The sequence below is a fragment of the Lynx canadensis genome, chromosome E3 (assembly GCF_007474595.2).
Source record: "Lynx canadensis isolate LIC74 chromosome E3, mLynCan4.pri.v2, whole genome shotgun sequence".
NCBI classification, from domain to species: domain Eukaryota; kingdom Metazoa; phylum Chordata; class Mammalia; order Carnivora; family Felidae; genus Lynx; species Lynx canadensis.
In genome coordinates, this window is record NC_044318.1 from 379,362 (window position 1) to 405,417 (window position 26,056).

At 53.8% G+C, this 26,056-nt stretch overlaps 1 protein-coding gene across 9 annotated transcripts in view; it reads right to left on the reverse strand.

The window, feature by feature from the left end:
• The window catches only part of NPRL3 (NPR3 like, GATOR1 complex subunit), a 43,479-nt gene that overhangs the window by 987 nt on the left and 16,436 nt on the right, over positions 1 to 26,056 (reverse strand). For 8 of the 9 annotated variants that reach the window (XM_030300891.1, XM_030300892.1, XM_030300896.1 and 5 more), the window contains 8 exons: positions 19,470 to 19,623; positions 17,388 to 17,469; positions 9,685 to 9,822; positions 8,554 to 8,710; positions 4,713 to 4,819; positions 4,130 to 4,259; positions 1,610 to 1,799; positions 725 to 917 (listed from right to left, as the gene is read on the reverse strand). In XM_030300891.1, the coding sequence (XP_030156751.1) occupies positions 725 to 917; positions 1,610 to 1,799; positions 4,130 to 4,259; positions 4,713 to 4,819; positions 8,554 to 8,710; positions 9,685 to 9,822; positions 17,388 to 17,469; positions 19,470 to 19,623 (1,151 nt within the window). Of the gene's footprint in view, positions 1 to 724; positions 918 to 1,072; positions 1,341 to 1,609; positions 1,800 to 4,129; positions 4,260 to 4,712; positions 4,820 to 8,553; positions 8,711 to 9,684; positions 9,823 to 17,387; positions 17,470 to 19,469; positions 19,624 to 26,056 lie in introns of those variants that run through there. The other variant, XM_030300893.1, reaches the window with a different exon arrangement.

A 26,056-nucleotide genomic window follows, 5' to 3' on the forward strand; every position in this document is an offset into this window, starting at 1 on the left:
GGCCTCACAGCCGCTGGTGGGGATCTCAGGGTCTCGGGGAGGCAGCCACCCACACCTCCATCCCCAGCAGAGGCAGGAAAGGTCCCCTCAAGTGGGTCCGTGAGGACACACGGCTACTCAAACCCTGGAGCCACGCGAGCCTGAGGGCCATTCCCGCCCTCGGCATCCTGACGTGGGTGGGGAAGTCCCATATGGCTACGGACCCAAAGAGGATCAGGGCTCTAGGGGGCCATCTGTGGCAGGGCTGGCGTAGGAGGCCTGGACGTGGCTGCTTCAAAGAGTTGCCTGGCATGCGGTTCGTGACTGAGGGTTTCCTCACCTCACCCAGAAAACCATACACCTGCAGGGCCCCCCACCCATCCCAAGTCAAAGCCGGGTCTGACGAAGTGTGTCACCAATGATCTAGGGAGGCCTGGAACCCCTTCCCCGCACTGCCTGGGCCAAGAGCTTTCCCACGTGGGAAAAATCCCTGCCAACCCCCGTGAGGAGGAGAACGTGCTGCTGCTTCCAGAGAGGTGACAAGAGACACCCAGGAAGTCCTGGAGGGACCCCAACGTCAGAGGCACCCCAGGTGGGGACACCACGGTGCCTGAGACGCCACCTCAACCAGCAACTGCCATTTGTCATTGATGGATTTCAGTTGGGATTGTGTTGGTTAAGTCCCCATCCACTTTCTGTTCTGACCCTAGAACTGAGCCAGCCCCACTGGTCACCGCGCCCCCACCTAGCAAACATGCGGAGGTCCTCGGGGTTCTGGGCCGCAGGCACGCTGAGGATGGCCGCCCGCTCGTGCTCCGAAAGGCTGGCCAGCAGGTTCTCCGTCATCCTCTTGTTCAGCGGGGAGTCCCCACTGGGGAGAAGCTCTGCACTGGAGTTGTCCATGCTGGGGCTCGTGAGGGTCATGTCGTCACTGCTGGCTGTGGGTGGCCACAGGTCAGGAAGCAGCCAAGCCCCCACACATGCCCCTGTTGCGCCATCTGTGCCCACCGGGAATCCACTGCCACGCCCTCTGGTCAGGGCCCCCCCCCACAGCACAAGGCAGGCCTGCCCATCCCGCCCCTCCTACCCGACATGGACAGGGTTCTCGGACTGGACCTGAAGACCAAGGTCAGGCCTCAGTCGAGGGAGCCTTCCAGCCCTTCATCTGCCCCGAGCCTGGGAACCTGGGGCATGCCGTGGCCACAATGGCTCTTTAAAGAAGGGGCTGTGACAGTCACTTTCTCTTCACAGGCCCTGGACACAGCAGTCTCAACTGTGACCTTCCAGCGATGGTGTGAAATCTGCTCTGATCCCAGGCTGCTCTTGACTCGAGCTCAGGAGCCCAGAGGCACGGCTTTCTCCTCAGAGCCACAGAAGTACAGGGAGGTCAGGGAGAGAGGTCTCCCGTCCTCCTTCAAGGGAGAGCCGCTCAGCAGGGGGCAGGGGCTCTCCGTGCGAGGACCCAATTGCCCACACAAGGTGTGGGTGTGCGCGCGCACGTGTGGCCATGCGAAGGTGCTCCAGTCGCTCCCAGCCGTGCCTGTGTCGGGATCCTGGCCGCCACTCCCAAGCACCCTCCCAAAGGCTGCCCCCACCCACCAGACACGTGCCCTGGGCAGGGGGCTCCTACTTGGGGAACCAAAGCTGAGGGCGTTGGGTGTGCTGAGGCTGCGGCCGCTGACCCTGGTGGTGAAGGGGACATCGTCCTCTCGAGGGTGGGGCTCATCCTCACTGGGCGAGGCCATCAGGCACACGTATGTGTGCAGCTGGACGAGGAGCCTGCGCTGCAGCATCCACACGACCATCTGAATGAGCTGGGTCTGCACAAGAGACAGTTGAGGCCCGGGTGGTAGGCGGGGTGGGGGGAAGGCTGGTCCCCCACCACCACCCTGCTCCCCTCTGGGGAGGACCCGGGAGCCACGGCCCGAGACACGGTCCCCACAAGTCATCCCAGGCGTAAGGGCCACACGAGCTTCAGGGGCCCAACCCTAGGATACAAGGCTCCACATCTCAGAAAAGGAGCTCTTGGCTGCTGGCCGGCCTGCAAGCCCAACTCCCTGCTCCAGGGAAGGCGGCAGGGCCACAAGGGCACTGGGCTTACACCTGCACTGCTCCCACCACACACCCGGGCTTTCGTGCCCAGAGCCGAGGAACAGGACTGATTACACGGAGGCCCTTGCTCTGCCTTGTCTCCCCCAGGCCACTCAGCCCTGTCGCCCAAGCCCCCCACCGCACAGAGCCGGGCCCACTGTGGCCTGGACACCGTTCACAAGACGGCTGCTGCTCTGAGAGCAGGAAGTCCTCTCCTTGGGTCAACCTGGAAGCCTGCCCAGGGACGGGGAGCTGTAATGCGGTGTGCAGTCCTAGGGCGTGGAGTCCGCCCCTCCCTCGGGGGCTGCCACCTGACCGGGGGGCAGGGAGGAGGCCTGTGCAGGCATGGCTTGCGCATGCCTGAGCAGGAAGGTGCATGTTCTCAGACACACACATCTGCCTGATCAGGTCTGCGGGGGTCCCCTCCTGGGAGGGGGATGGCTGCCCAGGCATGAAAATAGGCATGTACCATGGGCGTGTTACGACCTGGTCAGACCAAATAAAATTGAAAAGGACTGTAATATAACTAAACTTAAAATTAACAAGTAAAACAAAGAGGCTTCTTAAGACCTCAAGAACACACTCCAGGCCCCGAAACAGGAGGTGTGACAAGAAGGCGGACTCAGGGGCACCTGGTGGCTCAGGCGGTTAAGCATCCAACTTTGAGTCAGGTCGTGATCTCACGGTCTGCGAGTTCGAGCCCCGTATGGGGCTCTATGCTGACAGCTCGGGGCCTGGAGCCTGCTTCACATTCTGTGTTTCCCTCTCTCTCTGCCCCTCCCCTGCTCACACTTTTGTCTCCCTCCCTCCCTCTCTAAAACATAAATAAACAACAATAAAAAGAAGCAACAGAAGAAGGAGGAAGAGGAGGGGGAGGAGGAGGAAGAAGAGGGGGAGGAGGAGAAGAAGCAGCAGAAGCAGAAGGAGAAGGAGAAGCAGAAGGAGAAGCAGAAGGAGAAGAAAAAGGCCTCAGCCCGGGACTGTGCAGGACCAAACCCAGCTCCATCCGGGCCCTTGACAAGGGACAGGGTGGCCCCCCCAGGCATGGCTTGGAAAACCCACCCACCATTCAGACCATTAGGAAGCTTCTGCTGGGTACAGATGCAAAGCGTGTCTTTTATTCGGCTGGCATGGCCTGGCACAGTTCCCGGAAACCAAAGGCCCCATGAAAGGCGGCCTTTAGAACTGTCACACTCAGCATCTAAATGAACTCAAGAACCTGGATCTCCATCTCATTCACAACTTGAGAAGGGAAAGAATTTGCTTTTAAGGACTGGTTTAACAGATCTGTCGCTTATTAAAACAAATACTTTGGAAGACAAAGCCTTGAGAACACCCAGCCCCATCTCCAACACCTGCCCCATCTTGGCCCTGTGCTGGGTCCCTGCCCAGAATTCCAAAGCTCCAGGCATTCAGCGGAGAGGAGGCAGGCAGAGCCTTGTTCTTGGGTCGAGGCAGCACCTGGACCACAAGCCCCATACCTCCCTGGATGAGCCCTTGCCACACCCAGCAATCCCACCTGGCCCTCACTTTGCCCCAGGCCCAGTGGGGCCTGTTCCAGGCCTGTCCTCTCCAAATCCTCTTGGGTGAGGAGATTCTGGGGACCAGTGAGCCCAGAACTTAGACCTATATACCCTGTGGCCACCTGAACTGTGGAGGGGGAGAGAGCAGGAGGGCAGGGCCCAAGTTCAGTGAAAACAAAGCCGATTCTACACACACACACACACACACACACACACACACACCCAAACCCAGGAAAGGGCACCACTCTCCTGCCATCTGGGCCTCTTAACTCCGTTCTACCCCAAGAACCACTCACCATAGCCAGGGTGGGCTCCACTGGAGTGGGGGTGGGGGGACTTGGGACTGCCCAAGTGTCTGCAGGTGGCCTGGCTGGGGAGCCAGCTTTTGATCACCTTGGCACATGTGCCACCTGCTCCCCAAAGGAAGCCCCCTCCTCCCCAAAACCAAGGCTAAGGGTGCAGCACTGAGGGCTCTGGGATGAGAAACTGACACCAGAGGAGTGGTTCCTGGGCTCCCCAAGACTCCTGCGACTTACCTCCTGCACCGGGGGGGCGAGGGGGTTTCTGAATTCTGACAAGGAGACGGGCAAGGAGAACTTAGCAAGGACAGATGGCAGGTCGTGAGCTGGAAACTGACGGGAGAACTGCTCAGCCAGTGGAGAGTACCTGGGGATGGGTAAGGTGGGCGTGCCCGTGAGCTCAGCAGGCTTCTCTGTCATCTCATGACATCTGTGCCCTCACCATGAGCCCAGGGTGGGCAGCAGGAAGGCTCAGCATAGCTGGTGGCCTAGGATGGGTGCAATGAGGACAGAGCCCAGATGCTCTCCCTCGAGGGGCAGAAGGAACGATGGGCACAGGCCACAGCCCCTCTGAGCCCCCAAGTCAAGACCAAGGCTCCCAACCCCCACCAGGCACCCCGTCCAGACCCCACTGGCCAGCAGACACGGGGGAGCACAGACCCTGCGTGGAAGCTCTGAATGCCAGAAGAGCACACGCCCAGGGCAGGCCACGTGGTCCTGGACCAGGCCAGAGTAAGAACCTGGACACAGCAGAGGCCAGTAACCAGCTCCAAGTGAGGTCCTGGCTGAGCAGAGGAGCACGGCCGCCAGAGGTACTCACAGACACACGCTGGCGTTGGGAGAAAGCATGTAGACGTTGTTCTCACACAGCGGGTAGATGATGATGGCCTTGCCCCAGTACACCAGGTGAGCCGCGAGCTGGAAAACCTGTAGGCAGAGGGAGCTGACGGCAACCCCCCACCCAGGGGCTTGGCACGGCAAGCACACAAGCCTTTGTATCACCAGTCGCTGTGTGGTTTGGGACAGTCACTTCCCACGGGACCCGGTGTTGTCCAGGCTGGCAGTAAGGAAAAGTCCCACGAGCATGGGGACATGTGAGGTGCTCAGGACCATGGGGTCAGCCCAGCTGAACAAGGGCCTTGTCTGAACAAGCTGGCAGAGGCCAGCACCCTGCTCCCACCAGGAGCCCAGCATGGGGATGGGTTTCCGCATGGTATTGGATGTGGGTCAAACGAACCTGTCCTACACCTCCTGCACTCATCCCTGTGTGTCCCAGTATCCCGGGACCACGTTCCACTGCCCGGCTCTCCTGGACGCTCAGACAAGACGGGCCAGAGACAGACTAAGATGCCAGAAATTCCTTCCAACTTCAAGAGGGGAGCCCAGGTCTGAGGGTACGGCACCGGACACTTCTTTTTTTTGGTTTTGTTTTAGTTTTTTTTAAGGTCTACTTATTTTTGAGACCTAGAGAGAGACACACACAGTAGGGGAGAGGCAGCGAGAAGGGGAGACACAGAATCCAAAGCAGGCTCCAGGCTCTGAGCTGACAGAGCCCGATGTGGGGCTTGAACTCACGAACTGTGAGATCGTGACCCGAGCCAAAGTCGGACGCCTAACCGACTGAGCCACCCAGGCGCCCTGGCACTGGGCATTTCTAATTCTGCATCACCCAGGTGAGCCTGCTGCCCCTCCGTGCCATCACTATGTGTCCCCAAGTGGGCAAGACACCCCGACCCACATGCAAGGCCAGGAACACTGCTGAGTCCACCTCCACCTCATCTCGGCAAACAGGACCTCCAGTGGCACCACCAGTGCCAACGTGGCAGCAACTTCAGTTCCTTCACTGCCGCTCTTCTCTCTCATCCCAAGTCCTACTGAAGCTCACTCCAAAGCAAGGACACACCCACTTTCCTCCACCTGTCATCACCCTCACCCGTGGCGTCCACCCCCCACCACTCCCTGCAGCCCGAGCGCCGTTCTGGGGACCAGAGGTCTGAACTCGGATCCCAGGCTGCAGTGTCTGTCAGCAGGACGACTCTCTCCAGAGTCTCCGCCTCCTGTAGCAGCAGCCTTCCTTGGCCTGTGCGTGTGGCCACATCCCTCCAGTCTCTGCCTCCAGGGTCACATCCCCTGCCCACTTCTTACAAGGACAATCCAGGGTCATCTTGCCCATCTCAAGATCCTTTATCGCCTCTGCAAAGTCCCACGGGAGGTTGCATCCACAGGACCTGAGGGTTAGGATGCGAAGGTCTGTGGAGCCATTACTAAGCCAATCATAAGGAACGGACAGTGTGATCAAAGATACTGTCCTAATTTATACATACAGAAAATCTGGAGGAATCTACTGTGTTTACCTCTGAAATACAGGATTGCAGGCACTCTCTGTGCCTATAATTTGTGACACATATCAATTTGTATATGAAAGAGCATATCGACTTTATCATGACAAAAAAAGCCCCAAATAGGGGAGGTAGGTGGGGTGAAATAGTGAAGGAGATCCAAACTACACTTATCTTGATACGGAACTGCTGACTCCGTATACAGCACGCCTGAAACTGTCGCTGTGTCTTACTTATAAAAACAAAGGGGGCCGGGGGGCTCAGTCCGTTAACCATCTGACTCGATTTCAGCTCAGGTCATGATCTCACGGTTCCTGAGATCGAACGCCACGTCTGGCTCTGCGCTGACAAGAGTGGAGCCTGCTCAGGATTCTCTGTCTCCCTCTCTCTCTGCCCCTCCCCCGCTCGCCCTCTCTCAAAATAAATAAATTAAATAAAAATAGATTAGATTAAAACAAAGCCCGGGGCGCCTGGATGGCTCAGTCGGTTAAGCGACCGACTTTGGCTCAGGTCAAGATCTCACGGTTTGTGAGGTGACAGCTCGGAGCCTGGAGCGTGCTTCCGATTCTGTGTCTCCTTCCCTCTCTGCCCCTCCCCCACTTGTGCTCTGTCTCTATCAAAAATAAATCTAAAAAAAATTTTTTTTAATAAAAAATAAGAAATAAATTAAACAAGGCCCAAAATATTTACTTTGCCTGGAATGGAACAGGAGTTATTTAAGATTTTATTTTTTCTTCAGTAATCTCTATACCCAACACGGGGCTCACACTCATGACCCCAAGATCAAGACTCACACGCTCTTCTGGCTGAGCCAGCCAGGCGCCTCAGGAACATGAGGTAAGCTGACATCTTCTCTCTAGTGGGGCCATCCACGCTTGAGGGTCCAACTAGGCTCAGCCAGCCTCTGCTCCCCTGCTCTCCCAGGGGCCTCCACTGGGCCACCTGACCTGCCACAGGCAGCAGCAGTCCCAGAGGCCAGGGAGGCTGGCCATGCCAGCAGGAAACCCTGATTTGAAGTGAGCTCAGTGGGGAGGGTTATGGAAGGAAATAACAGCCTCCCCATGGCAAGGTGGGGGGCGGGGGGCGTGAAGGGGTTATCATCAAAGCTTTGTCTTTGCCCAAAGAGACCGAGAAACTTGAAAGCTTTGACAGCTCAGCCTGTATTGATCAGAACACAAGCTCTGCAGTGTGTACAAAACAGCCAGAACATTTAAGGTTCTGTCTTGTGGCTGCTACGAAGGTGACTAGGATGTGGTCCTCACTGGGTCCCATCTAGTCCGTGAGCCCATATGACACACAAAGGCAGAATCGGATAAACTCTCTGGCCAGGTAAATGAGGGTCATGGGGAAGGACTTATCCTGGATGGCAGAATCTGAAACGGCGGCTTTGGGAAACAGAGGCCTCAGAGTCAAGCTCCCGCACCTTGCCAAGGACCACAGGCCAAAGACGTGCCTCCCAGAGGGCCCAGGTAGGCTCGCGTCACACCTGGGATCCTCTTCCTCAGCCCGTCTGAGAAAGCCGCTGCTCTGTAGCCAGGTCCTGCTGCCCCCTGGTGGCCACATGGTGCCCGCCGTTCTCGCCCTGGGGCTGTCACCTGGAAGGCACCCTGCCCCAGGGCCTCCAACTCCTCTTTATGCTTCTCTTCACTCCCTGGCCCCCACCCAGACTCCAACCAGATCGCAGCCAGGGCTGAGATCATCTCATCTCAGAGATGATCATCTTAGATCATCTCCACCCCATCAGAAACTGCAGCCCACAAGCACGTGGCTTGGCAAGAGGATGGCACCTCACACAGAACATAGGCCTGGGTGCACATACAAGGTCGAGGTCAAGGCCACGAAGCTAGGTGCTGGTTCCGCACACAGGCAGGCTCTCAACCCAACTTCCTGCCCTCACCTCCCACATTGGCAAAGCGGAGCTGTGGTACTGGCTGCTCACACGACGACACTCTGCGGGCCCCTGCAAGCCCCTAGCCCTGCCACCCCATCCTTCAGAGCCCAGTAACCCAGCACCTGGAGGGCCTCATGCCTCACAATCCTTGGACACAGGGGTTAGTACAACGTTAGTCCCAAAGCCAGTTCACGAAGCCCGCCCCGAAGCCAGGCCTGACTCGGATTCCAGAACTTGGAGCCGACCCAGGGACTACCCATCCCACCACGGCAGGCCACGTAGCGGACCTGGGTACATGGCACACAGGCAGCCTGCTTTCCTGACACCCTGACCTCCCACCTTCAGCCAAGGGCGGCCTGCTTTGACGTGCCCACCCCTCCCTCCCCCATTCCCCCCTATTTGGGGTGTCGCCCCAGGCCCCCCGGGGTTACCTGAAGCAAGGCCAGATCTGCATCCTGGGCCAGCTGCTGCAGGTTCTTCACGGCAGACGTGGTCTTGATCACGCGCACCAGGGCCGGGGAGCAGTCGAGCGGGAGCTCGCCCAGCAGGGACTTCTCATCACTGAGAAGCAGCAGGGCATGGTAGGGGCTGCGGAGTAGAGTCACGGGTCACCAGAGCATGCGAGCCACAGGCCTCCCCGACCAGGCACACGCCTCGAGCACACAGACACCGAACCCCGGAGAAGAGGCCGCCGGAAGGATGAGAGAGGCCCAGGGGACTTTAAGAAGCCACCAGGATTGCAGTCACCTTCAGAAGAAACTAATTAGAACAAAGCTGAAGAAGGCCCAAGGACCCGACTCCATCCCCACCTCTGGGATTGCCCCGCAAATGTTTGTTGACTGAAAAAATGCGTGACTCTTTTCCAAGGAAAGAGTCCCAAATGCGGGAAAAGCAAAATCCTCACCACAGACTATGAACAGAACCACATTAAAACGTACTCAGCAAGGAAACCCAGGAGGAAGGACGAGGACTTGAAGGCATGGACTAGGCGAGGGAGGGAGGGCGGGCCGGGGGGTGCCTTGCTTTCTCTCACCCCCAAATTTGCTGTCATGTGCCCACATTTCTTTTTTTAGTTATAAAAGTCTCTAGGGAAACGGGAGACTTGGTGGGATGTGTGTGTGAAAACTGAGCTTAGCTCTTTCCTTGCAGGAAATCAGTTAAGTAACTGAGTTCCCACAAGCTCTGATTCAAATGCAGGAGGTCCGGTGAACAAACACTGTAAATAAAGACAAAGTCCCTCCCGTGCCCTGGCTTCCCGCCAGGATGTCTGACCCCTACAGCCCTGCCCAGGCCTGAGGTGAAGACCCTTGGCGCAGGACCCCAGGCCGTGCCCGAGAAGGCCCAGGGGAATCCTGGGGTTGGTAATTTCTGGACCAAACCAGACCCCAAAATGTGTGTTTTTACTTCTGTCAACAGTAGAGCCTTACCTGCCAGTTCCTGTAGCAGGAAGAGGAAAACACGGTTCTTGGGAAGAAGTAATCGGTAAAACCTCAGACAGAAGCCAAAGAGAAGAGCCCCCGAGGGGCGAGGGGGGAGGGGCGTGTGCAGGGGCAGGTGCTCACCGGATGGCTTTCAGGCTCCGCTCGATGGCCTCGGGGGGGATGAGGCTCGCGGCGGCGTAGTGGATCTTGTGCGGCAGGCAGAAGCCCACCTCCAGCCAGCTGTTGATGTGGAGCCGCACCACGCCGGACGTGCAGAGGCTGCAGAGAGCAGGCGCGGCGACTGTCAGGTGCTACTGGGAATCCACACGGTAACTTGTGACCAGACACACAGATCACACAAAAACCCCTGAGGGTGCTTCCTCCAGGCACACTGCCAGTCAGAGGAAACTGCAAGCGAAGCCCTCGGGGCAAGCAATCACCTTTGCACATCTCAGTATGTTCAAGAGAAGAAAATGCATTAGGAACGCAGAACTGTATCCCTGGGTAGCCCCGGAATCTGCAGTCCAAACAGAGTGCCAGGGCTCTGTGAAGGCCTCCTGTGCAGAGGGGAGACAGCCAGGCCCCCTGCACACCTGCCGAAGGCCCCACCACACATGAGCAGCCAGGCAGGGCAAGGCCTGTCTCCAAAAAGGAGAGGGAGGCAGGACAGGAAGGGCAGGGGGTGCCAAGTCCCTCCAGGCGTCTTGTTCGGGAGGAGCACACGGCGCCCACCTTGCTGTGGATGCCAGCACCGCCCAGGTGTACCGCGGCAATGGCCCGAGCTGGCCTCGGCCTCACCTCACCAGTGATGCAATCTGGTTCTTCCAGGGCCCAACACCGCAACCCTGTCCCTGACTCCTCCTTTCTCGTATATCCCGCCTCAACCATCCCACCTGCAGGGAGGTACAAAGTCCAGACCTTCCCTGCACCAGCCCCCATCTGCCCTCCGCACTCAGCACTCAGCCCCCCACGGCTCCCATCCCATCTCAGCAGTCCCAGCCTGAAGCCCCACGTGACCTGCTCACTTTTCTCTGATGCCCTCTCCTACCCGAGGCCATCTGGTCCCCCGCCCTGCAACCGTCCCCACAACTCTGCCTTTCTCTGACTCAAGCGCTCCCTCCAGGTGACCCGGCTCCTTCCCTGTCTCAGGTTTCAACTCAAGCACTACCTTCTCCGGGAGGTGAGCTCTGTCCCGGCCCTAGCCCCAGATTCGTGTGTCTTGAGCACCTGACCACAGGATGCAGTTTCCCCGACCAGAATTCAGTCACCAGGTGTGCTCCTGTGTTGCACTAACTGCTCCTCACACGGCTGGCAAAGTGTGGGGTACTTGGGGGGCACTGAGAACCATTTCGTGAATGGAGAAAGGAAAGGGGCCCAAGGAACATGCTACTGACTCTGGGTGGACTATCTCTCAGTGAGCCCCTGCCGGGAGAACACGCTCATGGGGGCCCCACGGCGGGCACGTGGCCCCATACGCCCTGCACCGGAGAACCACACACAGAAGACTTGTTTTCAGCAGGGGTTTCTGAAACCCTCCAGCGAGAAGCCAGCCGGAATGCGCCCACAGCCCAGTGCACAGCCCCGGGGCTAAGTGCCAACAGCACTCGGTGTCTGACACAGAGAGAAAGTGGCTGCTTGGGCAAAGCCCCCGTGGCTGGTGCTCACCACGCTCCTGGCAGGTGGACAAGAGAGGGGATATGCGCCCACTGCCAAGGCCCGTACTGTTCTGACCCAGCTCTTCCCATCACATTCCAACCCCACCCTGCCATTCCCAACTGGCCGGAGAGGCCAAGATGCCCACATCTGGCCCAGTGTGGGGAGGCCGTGGCTCAGGGGGAGCCCTGCCTGGTCTTACACCTCCCTCGGGGGCACCAAACGCACAGTGCCGGCAGGAGGCGCTATGGCCCTCACTGCCCGCACCCACAGGCTGTTCTTACCATCTCTTCCCCGAAACTCAAGCAGCAGACCAACTACCGCGAGCTTCCCCGTGGGTCCGCCCAAAGAGCCGGGAGCATCGTGGCCATCAGGTTTCTCAAACAGGGAATGTGCAGTGAGAAAAAAGTGTGAAGAATGCAGAGCACATCTGTGACCTCCACAACCCCTAGGATTCCTGCCAACACCACGGTCTGCTCACTGCCAACCACCCCAGAGATCCGGAACACCCTCTGCTTGCCCTGCCTGGAGGTGTCAGGAAGACCCACGCCACACTCCCAGGACACCTGCGCCACCGAGTGGTCCCTGGAGGGAGGGTCAGAGCACCCCTGGCAGCAGGGGTGGGGGCCACAGGCTGTGGCTGAGTGTGGAAGGTGAAGGTTGGGTCACGGCTGATGCCACACTCCCTCAGGGTGAACCCTGTGAGTGTCAGGATCTAGGGAAGAGACCCAGGGTCCTTCCCCAAGGCCCCAGAGGAGGATACTACTCTTGGGTTCTTCGAGAACGGAGTGCTAATAAGTAAATATGAGCAGATGGAGACTCCCAGAGCCTCACCAAGTTTTGGGCAAGGGTCTTTGCAGGTGGACAGCTCCCATCAACCTCTGAAAAACAGCCTCTTACAGAATGCAAGTTCACACGATGAGAGAGCGCTCCAGTGGATGAGAGTCTCAGCGTCCGTGAACAAAAGGGAAGAGAAGAGTGAGGAAAAGCAGGGCTTGCAGGGAGAACGAACTGACAAAGCTACATGTGCAGACCCCTCCTCCGTTTCACTATGTACCTGGACAAAAAGGCTGGTGGACTGAAAATAGTCTTTTTATTTCTGAGCTGTCCTCTTTAGGATGTGGCTCAAAGTAGCAGTTGGAACACCACAGAATCAGAATTCAACACTGAGATTCCTACCATTTCAAAGGCAGCTGTTTTTGCTCCCCCAGGAGCTTGGCAAGGCCATGTACACGCGCACACTGGCGTGGGGTCCTCTTCTCCGGGTGGGAGAGACGCTCCCGTGTTGGTTCCCTGGTTTTCATGTGGATTTTACTCCACTTTTCCAGGCATCTGTTCACGCACTGGCAACTTCCATCCATGGAGTACTTCGCACTGGGACGCAGTGTGAAGAATCCCTGGAACGAGTCGGGAGGAGGAGCACACCCACCCACCCGGAGCCCCCAGGGAAGCCCCGCAAGTGCCCCTGGAGCAAGACAAGAGCCAGGAGCGGCACTGAAGTCTGCCAAGAGGAGGGAAGAGAAGGTCGGGCTCTGTTTTCAAAGTACCCTTTGTTTTTTTCCTAAAGCCTCCAGGGTAGAGGGAGCCCACCCTCTGAAAATCTCTGAGGCTACAGTTCATTTATTTATTTCTTGACTTTGAAATAGAGTTGACGCACATTGCCATATCAGGTTCAGGTGTTTGACGGTTCTCTTTATCACTCAGTGTTCACCAGCACAAGAGCAGTCACCACCGTCTGTCACCAAATAACATGATTCCATTATTAACGAGTATATTTCCTAGGCTGTATAAAGTACAATTTCAAGACAAGTGTTTAGCAGAGCAGGGGTCTGGGTTCCTGCTATGCTTGTACTTCTATTTCCAGGGCAGTCACGTTTGGTCGGGAAACACCGCGCAAAAAGCACTCCCCCCCCCCCCCCCACCCAAGCAAGGCTTATCCAGCCCGTCCCACAGCTCTGGGCCAGATAGGGTCGCCTAGCCCCATCTGCCACGCGAGATAGATGCTCTTACCAGAGCCCCGAGGCCTAAAGCGATGACTGTGCATATCCTTTAAGGCACGCTCTTATCTTTCCTATCCCAGGTGGAAATGTACTGTGTACAAGCTTGCTCCATTACCCTCACACCTCACCGCCCGAGGACGAACTTCAGCCAAAGCGCCCTTGTTTGGTCTCGCAGGCAACCTTCACCCTGCCAGCCCAGCACCTGCTGGCCACTCTGGTCCCAGACACGGCCAGGCTTCCTAGTCCATGGAGCGGACGCTGCTCACAATCCAAGAGGTGCAGGCAGGCACCAAGTGGCCCGCCGTGACCCTTCAAACAGAAGTTTCTATGTATGTGCTTTTTACGGGCAAAGGGAGTAAAACTCCCGGGACATTAGCAGAGGTGTCTGGGGGCCAATCTCTGCTCTGGAGGGGCAGCAGTGGGAGGCAGCAAGGAACAAACGCAGAGTCCCCAGTGCCACCTGCCTGGCCAGGGCCCGGACAGCTCCCCCAAGCTCTGAGGACTCTTGGCCCCACCACAGGCCCCATTAACTCTGAAAACGGTGCAACAAACACTTCATCAAAGCACGGAATCCACAATCACACGACTCCGGTTTGTTCATTCCTTTGACCACCAGTGGACAAGCCGTGCTTCCCCACGTGCCAACCACAAGGTCTGTGTTACAGAAAGTGAAGGGGTATCCCTGACCTCATGTCATGGGACACACCACCTAACAGTCACACAAAAGAGTGGGACACTGTCACTGAGATCACCAAGCTCCATGGAGAGACACAGGTGCTAGAACAGTCAGGGTAGGCTCCTGAGGGATTTATGCTGCCAGCCTATACTCATGGATACTTGGGTCCCAGGGCACAAGGCCACCAGGCTAGTCGGCCACACCACAACCCTGGATTTTAATGAAAACAGCAAATCCAGAACCACTCCTTTGAGAAGTTTCACCCCAACCTCTAGCCTCCACATCTCACATCTTCCAGCCTTTCACTTCTGCTTGGAGAAAACCCTCCCTGGGGTTTTCTGGAAACCTGTTGGGAAGTTGACAATAGGAGAAGGTGGCTCTGTGATCTGTTCTACCAGATCAGTCATGTAAACTCAAGTCTCCCTTTCTTAGCTCCAAAGCAAGCCTACCCTACAGCAACAGGCCAGGCCATACCTCAAGGCAAAGGGAAGGCCGCAGGCCAGGGGGGCTCCTGGGTAGTCACAGAGCCACTGCTGTTGCCAGGCTGGGACAGGGTGCAGGGGGAGTGCACCACTGTCCCTGGGACTCCCTCCAGACAGGCACTGTTGCCAGCTTACGTGAGGTGGGCCCCAGGACCCACAACCTGAGCAGGGTGGGGTCTGAGAACAGGAAGGGTACATGGGGGTTCACCCTGAGAAAACAAGATCCTGAACACTAACACACCAGGGTGCCTGCGCTAGAGAAAGGAGGGCAACGGCTCAACAGTGGGACCCTGGGAGCCTTTTCTTCCCCAGAACAGATTCCTTTAAAGGGAATCCGGTCCAGAAGGACCTTTAAAGGGTCCTTCTCCTTTAAAGTAATGTCCACCAGGGGGCACTGTGCCACCTCAAGCTCTGAGTCGCTACAGGCAGGCCAACTACCCAGGACTTCATTCCCTCCAACTTGCGGTTTAAACATCAGAAATTGCAGTCCGTTCTTTCTTTAGACATAGTAAGTGTGGTTCTGGTTTGACGTTTACTTTATCTCCAGGTTAGGCTGAATTTTGCTTGTGGTCTAACCCTAGCTGAGGTGTACAGAGTCCCACTCAGAAGCAGGCAACACTTCTCACAGAAGGGGTTTCTGGCACCAGCCAACCCAAGGCCAGAGAGCAGCACTTCTCCTACTGCAGAGACAGCTTCAACGTGATCACAAGCGGTGTCATGAGAGAAACGGACGGGGTGGCTACGACACTAGAGACCCCACTTCCTAACGCCCAGAGGCCCACACCCAGCGGTCACCAAAATCAGGACAAAGGAACTGACTGTGTCACAGAGGACAGCTCTGCCTCCTTTATGAGGGCACCCTTCCTCCCAAGAGAGAGATGAGCTGGGATCTGGGCAGAGCTCAGAAAGAAAAGGGAGATGTGTGAACTTGTGAAGATGCAGACAGCTGTGCCAGGACACCATTCTCCACCCACTACGCCGGTACGGTCCAAAAGTTCACCAAGACTCTGTGCCAGCAAAGCCAAAGAAGAGGTATCTCCTGTGTTGCTAGTGGGGGGAGGGTACAGCCTGAGGCACAAGCCCCAACGGGGAAATACACCAAAATTACAAGTGCATTTTACCTCTTCAGCCCGGCCATTCCACTCTTGGGAATTTACCTTGTAGATACATAGGCACACGTACACAGTGACATGGGCACGGAGCCGACCAGCAGGTCTTATAGCACCAGAGGCTGGTACCAACTAAATGCCCAAGGGAAGGGCTGGCTGGCTATGCAGAAAAAAAAAAAAAAAAAAAGAGTCCCTGAGTGACTCAGTCAGTCGGCAGAGCGTCTGACTATTGATTTCAGCTCAGGTCACGATCCCAGAGTCGTGGGATCGAGCCCCACACCAGGCTCCACGCTGAACACGGAGCCTGCTTGGGATTCTCTCTCCCTCTCCCTCCGCCCCTCCCCGACTCATGCGTATGCTCGCTTGCGCTCGCTCTCTCCCTCTCTAAAATAAAAAAATTAAATTAAAAAAAAGAAAAATGAAAAAGTCCTTATTTGCCAATACAGAGAGAGTCTAAGCTACATGGTTCAACTACGAAGGCAAAAGGCAGGCCGCATGTACAGCGTAAAAGGAGAAAGGCTGTCTGTGCCCACCTGTGTGTGCCTCAGGCCCACCTGTGAGGGACGGCACAGGACACACGGCTGTCTGCTTAAATGCATCCTGCCACCAGAATGGGAACTGGTGGTGGTACAGCAGGAAAGAAACTCAACACTCTGATTTTCAAACTTGATGGATAGGTGGCCTTTCAAAAGCTTTAGTTAAAACGGCAAAAAGAATGAAAATTTCCAAAATGCTCATAACAAGTATCATTGGGTATGGGACTACAGACGGGCTTTGTTTTCTCTTTATTTTTCTTTTTTTTTTTTTTTTTTTAATTTTTTTTTTTTCAACGTTTATTTATTTTTGGGACAGAGAGAGACAGAGCATGAACAGGGGAGGGGCAGAGAGAGAGGGAGACACAGAATCGGAAACAGGCTCCAGGCTCTGAGCCATCAGCCCAGAGCCTGACGCGGGGCTCGAACTCACGGACCGCGAGATCGTGACCTGGCTGAAGTCGGACGCTTAACCGACTGCGCCACCCAGGCGCCCCTCTCTTTATTTTTCTATATTTCCTAAGTATCTACAATGAACACGTATTATTGGTAAGATCGGGAAAATTATTAACATCAAAAAAAAGGAGAGGATGCTGGACAAGCCACCTTTGCTGCGCTCCAATAACATGTGGTATCGCCGGCCGCACTCTTAGATCCAGCACACCTCCAGTGGGTGGCATGCAGCCTACCAGGATGGAACGAAGCCCCAAGAAGGCCAGGAGAGGGCACTGGGCTGCATGCAAGGACACGGCCCAGAGAAGCCTGCACCTCCATGCCGTCTGTGCAGCAACATGCCTGGCACTAAGCGGTCCCCTCGGGTGTGAGTGATGGCTCCTCATGAACCAACAGTCCTGGAGTAGAGGGGGAAGGCAAAGCTTTCAGGGGAACTGTCACTTGGACACCTGCCCAACCCCCACTCTCCACCTCCCACCTGCATTGCAGACCCAGGGTCAAGGAGTGGTGGACCCTCGTTAAAAAGAGGTTCTTTGCTTGTCCACAAAGAGAGTGCTGGGAACACCAATATAATTGGAACTGTTAACTTCTGCTGTGTCTGCAAATGTCTGCTGCTCTCCTACACTCAGGCCCCAAGCCCCAAGTCCCTCAGAGCCAGGAGGAGCACCCTCTGACCTTCAGTTTCCTCGTGGATGAGGAGGTGACAGTGACACCGTCTTAGAGGACAGACCCAGAACTTGGCACTGTGTCATGCTGACCCTGCATCTAATGATGCAAAACACTTTCAGGCTCTCCCATGTGACTTCAGGTTCAGTTCTGGGAGGGACTGTCCCAGCAGAAGGGCTCTCTCACCCCCATCTCAGTGGCACCACAGGACAACGGCTCAGGCAACAAGGCCCACAGGGAGATGCACCAAGCATGCCACCCACCTGTCTTACCTGTCATAAGCTTCCTTAAGGTCCCTGGCCAGCTTGCACTTGGGCAGAATGTGATGGAACGGGGACTGAGGACCATCATTTGCTGCAAAAATCGTAACACGGAGAATTTAGAGACTCCAAAGCAAGAAAACTTGCCAAGGTTGGAATGGAAAATACCTTTAAAAACAAATTTAACTGAAAATAAATTGTAAGTCAATTTAAACCAAATATCACACCATTCCCTACTGCTTTTTATAAAATCTGTGCATCCAGTTGAATGAAGATGAGACTCAGGCTGCTTTGTTTGCAGTCTTTATATGGAACTTTTGTGTTTAAACATCACCACTGGTGCCCCCTGAGCCTGCAGCACTGGAACAGTCCAGGTCACTGGCAGCCCCCAAAGCGTCCCCTGAGACCACCAGAGCCACCTTCCACTTGGTGAGTGGGTGCTGCCACACCTCATCCTACTCACTCACACTAATGCAATTTTTTAAAGTTTACTTATTTTGGAGGGGCCAGAGAAGGAGAGAGAGAATCCCAACTTGCTTTCAGGCTACGTGCAGAGCCCGACATGGGGCTCGATCTCACAAATCGTGAGACCATGACCTGAGCTGAAATCAAGAGTCAGACATTTAACCAACTGAGCAACCCACGCACCCCTAATGCAATTTATTTTTATGATCAGAAGTCTGTCATTAATCCTTTCTCATAAATGCCTTAAAAATACGTAGTTAAATTGAATTTTTACAAAATTTCTTGTGATAGGGACGTCTAGGTGGCTGAATTGGTTAAGTGTCCGACTTTGGCTCAGGTCATGATCTCACAGTTTGTGAGTTCGAGCCCCGCGTTGGGCTCTGTGCTGACAGAGCCTGGAGGCTGCTTCGGATTCTGTGTCTCCCTCTCTCTCTGCCCCTCCCCACTCATGCTTTGTCTCTCAAAAATGAATAAACGTTAAAATTTCCTGTGATAAAGTCACAGACCCTAAAGAGAATGTTCTTTTAAAAACAGAACTTCTAGGAGCGTGTGGGAGGCCCAGTCAGTTAAGCATCCAACTCCTGATTTTGGATCACCTCATGATCTCATGGTTTGAGAGTTTGAGCCCTGAGGTGAGCTCCACACTGTTAGTGCAGAGCCTGCTTGGGATTCTCTCTCCTTCTCTCTTGCCCCTTCCCCACTCATGCTTGCTCGCTCTCTCTCTCCCTCTCAAAATAAATAAGTAAACTAAAAAAAAAAAAACCCTTCTGGATTGTTATTAACACATAACTGCCAAAACATAATTATATATTTTGATAGCTATCAAATAAAAAAAGCAAATTTTCACTGAAAATGCATGTGAGTTGGACACTTCACGTATGGTGATCGTTACTTTTACTTATTGCTAAAATTAGACTGGGTTCACCTTCAAATCTATTTCTACTTTCTCTCTTTATATAGGCGCTGACCTGAGATGGACGTGGCATGTGTAACAGGTAGGCCTTTCTCTGTGCTTTGAGGTATTTACAAAATACCAAAATCCACAAAAAGATCTACTGGCAAAAAAAAATTTTTTCGAATTTTTTAAAGATTTTTCTTTTGAACCCCAATGTGGGGCTCAAAGTCACAACCCCGAGATCAAGATTCACGTGCTCTACCAACTGAGCCAGCCAGAAGCCCCTGGCAATTATTATTTTTAATTGGTCAGCTGATAACTCAATCAGGTCCTTCATCAATTTAGTTGAAAGCAAAGAACTGGAAACCACCCTCTTTGCCAGCTCGATGATCCCGCTGGCCCCTCTGCATGTCCTCCCACCACAGGCGAACATGGCCAGCGAGAGCAGGGCTGGGTGGGCAAGGCCCAGTCTGCACGAAGAGCCATCCTGCAGCAGCTGGGGCAAGGGAGGGAGGCAGTGGAGGCTGGGAAATCCATTTAAGTGCATCAGGTCAGGAGAGCTGCTTTCCAACTGTGATCCTTGGGGCACCCTCCTGTGCACCCCAGGAAGATCACGTGAAGGTCACATAACCTCCTGGTGCCTCGGTTTCCACATCCGCAAACCTGGATCAGGGTCCCTGCCTCGGAAGGCTGCCTGCTCTGTTGTGTGGGGGAGAGACTCTTGTCACACTCACCATCAGCTACCGCGGACACCTCATCCTGCAGCGCCAGGATCAGCTTGGCCTCTCTTGTGAGATACTGGCAGCGGCGCTCCTCGTGCTGCAGCACGGTGGCGATGCGTCGGGAAAGGTTGTGCAGGCAGTTTATCACTGACGGGTCCGCGTTGGCCTGCAAGAGAGGGGCACACGTGACTCAAACGTAGCACACATACTCGTAGCACACGTGCACAGCCGACTCAAACCGTGTAAGAACTCTGTCCAGGTTCACTGCTGTCCCCGGTTTCCCGTGTCCCCTCTAGGGTCTGTCCCCAGAAACACCAGTGCTCTGAGCACCCTATCCTGGGAATCGATGCCCGGATGGTAACGCAGAGACGGTTCTGTGGGGTCCCCCGGCTGGTGGGGCGGGGGAACGCAGGCATTTCCTATAAGCAGAGAAAGGCTCCCGTGCTACAGGGCCCCACACCAGGGCCATCCAGGATGGCACGGTACGGATCAGGCATCCACTCCAGGCCGGACAGAGGTAGCCCACTGGGGCAGCGGAAGGCACAGATCCACTACCCACCTGCTGCGGGATTCTCTCGAGTGGGATTCTCTCGGGTTAGAGACCATGCCCGACAGCGGTACCTCCCTCTCCAGTTAGTTTGATAGAGCCTACCCAGAGCACGAGCCCTGGCAGCGTGTGGGGTCACCAGTGTGCTGCTGACCGTTGGTAGACAGGACCAGGCTACGTGATCACACAGGTGACATGGGGTGCACTAAACAGAAGCACTACACCGACTGTTCACTAACCACGCTGTCTGCAGGAAAAGAGGCTCTTTCCAGCAGAAATAAGCATGGCTGACAGAAGTCGTCGGCAGGATCCAGGCCACCCAGGCCATCCCCACAAGCTCCCCTGGCACCCCTGTGCTCACTCTGGAACCTATCAGACACCGCAGCCAGGCCGGGCAGGCACACCCACCCGGGCCAGGGGTGGAGCAGGCAGCTGCAGGGTCTCCGAAGACGCTCCACAGAGCAGATAACTGGCCAACCATGACTCAGTGTCTCAGGAGGCCGAGAGGGCGGCCGAGTCATCTTAGGGGTGGAGGTGGGAGAAGGGACGCGTGGCACCGCTGATTAAAACCTCTGGAACTGCCTCCCCTCCTGTTTATCTGGCCGGCAGGGCCCTGCCCTCAGGGTGTTCACAGCCTGCCTTCTGGACCAAAACCCAACCCAGACGCACCACCTGCACTTGGAGAGATTTTCGAAACTCCTGGCCGATTTCACGCTCACAAAGAGAACTCACACCTGGCAGCACACCTGTGCTGGAGAGAGGACTGGACACTGCTTTCAGTGCTGGGCAGAAGCCCTGCCCCTTCGTGTCAAGGACAGCCCCTCAACAATGTTCCCCCACAAGATTACGGAACTGGAGGGCCTGGGTTATAAAGTATGTACACATGCTTTAAACCAACATACGCTTTTAGAAAAATCCATGTCAAAATACTCTCAGCGGCACAAGAGAAGAAGGGGAATGATCCTGTGCACACGGCTGTTCCCTTGAACAGTAATCAACTCACACTTGAGAGCCTGACCCTATGCTCAAGATCCCACCGGCTGGGACAGGACCGGGTTTTAAGTCAGATGTCCAAGCCCACCTGTGCCATATTCCCAGGCGTGCAAGGGGGTGTGTTCACCCAGGCGAGGCCGGACGACCTACACTGACAGCGTGTGCTGGGGGGTCCTGTTTGGCTTCACAGGCCGGGTACCACCCCAGGTACCTGCACAGCCCAAGGCTATGTGGCCACAATGGGAAAGCTAGCACCTCGGAATTGCCCGGTCTTGAGCGGGAGCTCTGAGAAATGCCACATTTGCCCCACAGGTGATGTGAAACGGCAGGAAATTTAGGGTATCGCCTGTGAGACTTTCTTGCTCCCCAAAACATGTACCCAAATGTAATGAGGCCTTCGGAGCAAATGTCCAATTTGCAAGCAATACATGAAATGAAGAGGAAGCAGGATGAGATGAATCCCAACATGGAACATTCAGTGGGACAATGTGAGAGGCGAGTCCTAGGCTGGCAGAGACCTACAGGTTCTCATCCTGGTCCAGGCCCACTGGAAAAATATGGCAACTGAAGAAAGTTTCGATCAGCTAGGCACCAGGTGACAACAAACGATGGCCAATTTTGTCAGGTGTGAGAGGGTATCGTGTTATAAAATAAACGTCCGTACTTTACAGAGATGTTGTCCGAAGTACATAGAAGTGAACAGACATGAGGTCTAGGACTTGAAACACATGAGCAACAGGTGGGGTAGAGAAGCCAGGGTGGCCAGGTGACGGCTGTGGGACAGCACAGACGGGTGTAAGAGGGTTATCAAACTACTGTCACTGATCTGGGGTTTGTTTAAAACTTTTCAAAGTAAAAAACAAAAGTATACATTTTTATAAGACTACTAAAAAGGAGGAAAAAAACCTGTCTACCCTAAAATACCAAACCTTTACATTACTGAAACTTCCTCCCATTCTTCGACATCATGGCCTAGGCTACATGAAGCCCTGCACCACCTCGTTTCCTGCTGCTTCTACCCGGCAGTAGTCCTCTCTACTCCTCCAGGCTCTGGCCTCCCCTACTCCTCAACTCTAACAGCCCAGCATTGCCAGGAAAATAATCGCCACTTTGTCGAACCCTTCCCCAACTACTGGACATCAGAATGAACCTCCGGCCTCATTTTTATTACAAAAGCCTTCACACAACTTTAAAACCGGCTTGTTTTCTTGACTGCTATATCCAAGGGTGTCACACATCCTGCTATCACGGGCTGCTCCCCAGAGAAGAGGGCCCACCTGCCCATGTCCAGGGCGGGGCCGTGGCTGCTTCTCACCACCCATCTCACAGAGGCTGCCGGTACTGACATGTGCAGAGCATTCGCCAGGATTTTTGGTCTTTGGTTTCTTACTTGAATTCTCTCTCTGGACGTCTGCATTATGTCATTTCGCAAGGCAGACCCTTGTACTACTTACACTGTGAAAATGCCAAAACTATAAAAATGAAAGTCTCCTCTTAGCACCTCACACCTCAGGGACAGCCACTGTTAAGCAATCATTTTGTCTTAACATGCAGGTTTTTTTTTTTCTTTTTTTAGTGTTTTATTTTGAAGAGAGAGAGAGAGAGAGAGAGAGAGAGAGAGAGAGAGCGAGCAAGTGGGGGAGGGGCAGAGAGAGAGGGAGACACAGAATCTGAAGCAGGCTCCAGGCTCTGAGCTGTCAGCGCAGAGCCCCATGCAGGGCTCAAACTCACAAGTGGTGAAATCATGACCTGAGCCAAATTCGGATGCTTAACCAACTGAGCCACCCAGGCGCCCCAGAAGGCCTGTTTTAAAAATTAAGCTCCGGGACACCTGGGTGGCTCAGCCGGTTAAGTGTCGACTTCGGCTCAGGTCATGATCTCGTGGTTTGTGGGTTCGAGCCCCGCATCGGGTTCTGTGCAGACAGCTCGGAGCCTGGAGCCTGCTTCAGATTCCGTGTCTCCCCTTTCTCTGCCCCTCCCATGCTCATGCTCTGTCTCTGTTTCTCAATAATAAATAAATGTTAACAAAAAAAATTTTTTTAATTAAGCTCCATTATAAAGGAGCTTTTCTCTGACATTATTTTTGGTTTTGAGCCATTCATGCAGTGAATGTGGTATGGGCTACACACACAAAAACTCTCAACATAAAAAAGCACCTTGAGACTTAGAGTGATACCCAATTTTACAGGTGCCCTCTCTGCTCAGCCTCATTTCTGCCACTCTGAAGGTTTTCTGTTTTCTTTGTCACTGAGATCCAGTCACTTTGGTCTGGGACACTTCTGTAAAAAGCCATCATGCAGATTACACGGGCCCAGACAGAAAGAACCACTGAATATTTTGGTGAAAACTGATAGTGAGATATTTCAGAGAAATTCCATTATCTAACAGTTACTAAATATAAATAAATTTTCTAGGTAATTCAAAGTCCTTTCATAATATTAGCCAGTTTCTACCCAGGAATGCTTTTTATGCTTATTTGGATCCCTTATATTTTGACAGCTTTATTGAAAAGAAATTTCCTCTGACACAACTTCAGACAGCACTGGCAACTGCCTTAAGAAACTATCAGTTTCGGGGCGCCTGGGGGGCTCAGTCAGTTGAGCATCTGACTTTGGCTCAGGTTACGATCTCACGGTTCACGGGTTCGAGCTCCCACGTCAGGAGCTGTACCCTGGCAGGGGAGGAAACCCAAACACCACAGCCCAGGGATTCAGTTGGGAAGAACTTCTAGGTTCTTCTGTTCAGGTGAAGCTGACCGCTTGGGTGAGCCGACTGGCCATCCCTCCCTCCATCACAGTGAACCCAAAGAACAGCAGGTTAAGGAGGCACCAGCAGGGCGAGGAGAGGCACTAATGCACAAGACCAGCGGTCTCAGGCCTTCCCCTTCCCTTCTCCCCATCCACTCTGCAAAGGGGAAGCAACTACATGGGACAAAGGAAGACGGAAAGGTAGAAAGAAGGGAGCAAGGCAAGAGAGGGAGGAAGCAGACAGAAGCCGTACAGGATGGTTACCTGGGGGCAAGCTCACCTGGATGGGAGGCGAGCTGGGGGCAGCACACAAGGACTAAAGGAAAGGTCCTGCATCTTGTGATGAGATGTCCTCACCACAGGGTCCACCAGCCCCCGCACAAGTGCCAGACGAGGACTCACAAATGGTGAAGGAACTCATCACCAGCAGACCGCCACTGCAGGAAGTACAGTCTTTCGGGCAGAAGGAAAATGACAGCAAATGGAAATGTGGATCTGGAAGCGAATGAGCAGCGCAAATAGTGACTGCATGGGTGAACACGTGATTCTCTTTCTTATTACGTATGTCTCTCAACAGTTAATGCCAGCATCCTGTGCGGTTTACGATACGGGCAAAGTAAAACGCAGGACAAGGTAGCACAGAGAGCAGAGAGGAGAAACGTGTGAATACTGTTGTAAGGTTCTTATGTTACATGTGAAGTTATAGATGGACCTCTGAAAAGCTGATCTTGGTAAACTGAAGATGTTTACTAAAACGTTAATTAAAGGGGTGCCTGGGTGGCTCAGTCGGTTAAGCATCCGACTTCGGCTCAGGTCATGATCTCGCAGTCTGTGAGTTCGAGCCCCGCATCAGGCTCTGTGCTGACAGCTCAGAGCCTGGAGCCTGCTTCAGATTCTGTGTCTCCCTCTCTCTCTGCCCCTACCCTGCTCGTGCTTTCTCTCTCAAAAATAAACATTAAGGGGCGCCTGGGTGGCGCAGTCGGTTAAGCGTCCGACTTCAGCCAGGTCACGATCTCGCGGTCTGTGAGTTCGAGCCCCGCGTCAGGCTCTGGGCTGATGGCTCAGAGCCTGGAGCCTGTTTCCGATTCTGTGTCTCCTTCTCTCTCTGCCCCTCCCCCGTTCATGCTCTGTCTCTCTCTGTCCCAAAAATAAATAAACGTTGGAAAAAAAAAAAATTAAAAAAAATAAATAAATAAACATTAAAAACAATTTTTTTAAAGAAACTATCAGCTTACATATATATATATATATATACACAAATACATATATACAGATACATATATATACATATACATATGTGTATACATATACACATACATACACACACACACATATATATATATACACACACACACACAAACATATATACACGTAAAGGAAAATAACAATGTTGGTGAGGAGGTCGAGAAGTTGGAATGCTCACACATTGCTGGTGGGATGTAAAACAGGACCACCCCGGTGGAAAACAGTCTGGTGCTTCCTCCAAAGGCTATCATATGACCCTGGAATCCCACTCCCAGGTGTGCACGGTATACCGAGGAGAAATGAAAACGTGTCCACGCAAACATTTGGATACAAATGTCTATAACAGCACTGTTCACAATATTGTATTGTTGAACATATATTATTCTTTTATTTACTTACTTGAGAGACACAGAGAGAGAGAAAGAAAGAGAAAAAGAGAGAGAACGAGCGGGGAAGGTGCAGAGAGAGAGAGGGACAGAGGATATGAAGTGGGCTCTGTGCTGACAACAGAAAGTCCAATGCGGGGCTCGAATTCACAGACCATGAGATCATGACCTGAGCTGAAGTCAGATGCTTATCAACTGAGCCACCCAGGCACCCTGAACATATATTGTTCTTACTGGCTAAAAAGCAGAGACAACATAAGCATGCATCAACAGATGAATGGATAAACTGTGGTTCATCCATATAACACCATACGATTTGGCCATAAAAAGGAAGAAAGTCCTGATACATGGTACCACATGGGTGAACCTCAAAATCATTATGCTAAGTCAAAGAAGCCAGATACCAAAGGTCACGTAGTATAGGACCCAATTTATATGAAAATGCAGAATAGGTAAATCCACAGACAGAAAGTAAACTGGTGGTTTCTAGGGGCTGAGAGAGGAGAGAAAATGAGATATAAGTGTTCTCCTTTTAGGGCAATGAAAACGTGCTGGAACTGACAGTGGTTACAAAACGTGGTTACTAGATGCCACCAAACCACACTTTAAAATGGTCAAAATGGTAAATTTTTGTTATGTGTATTTTATCCAGGAAAAAAAAAAGGGGGGGGGGGAGCATAC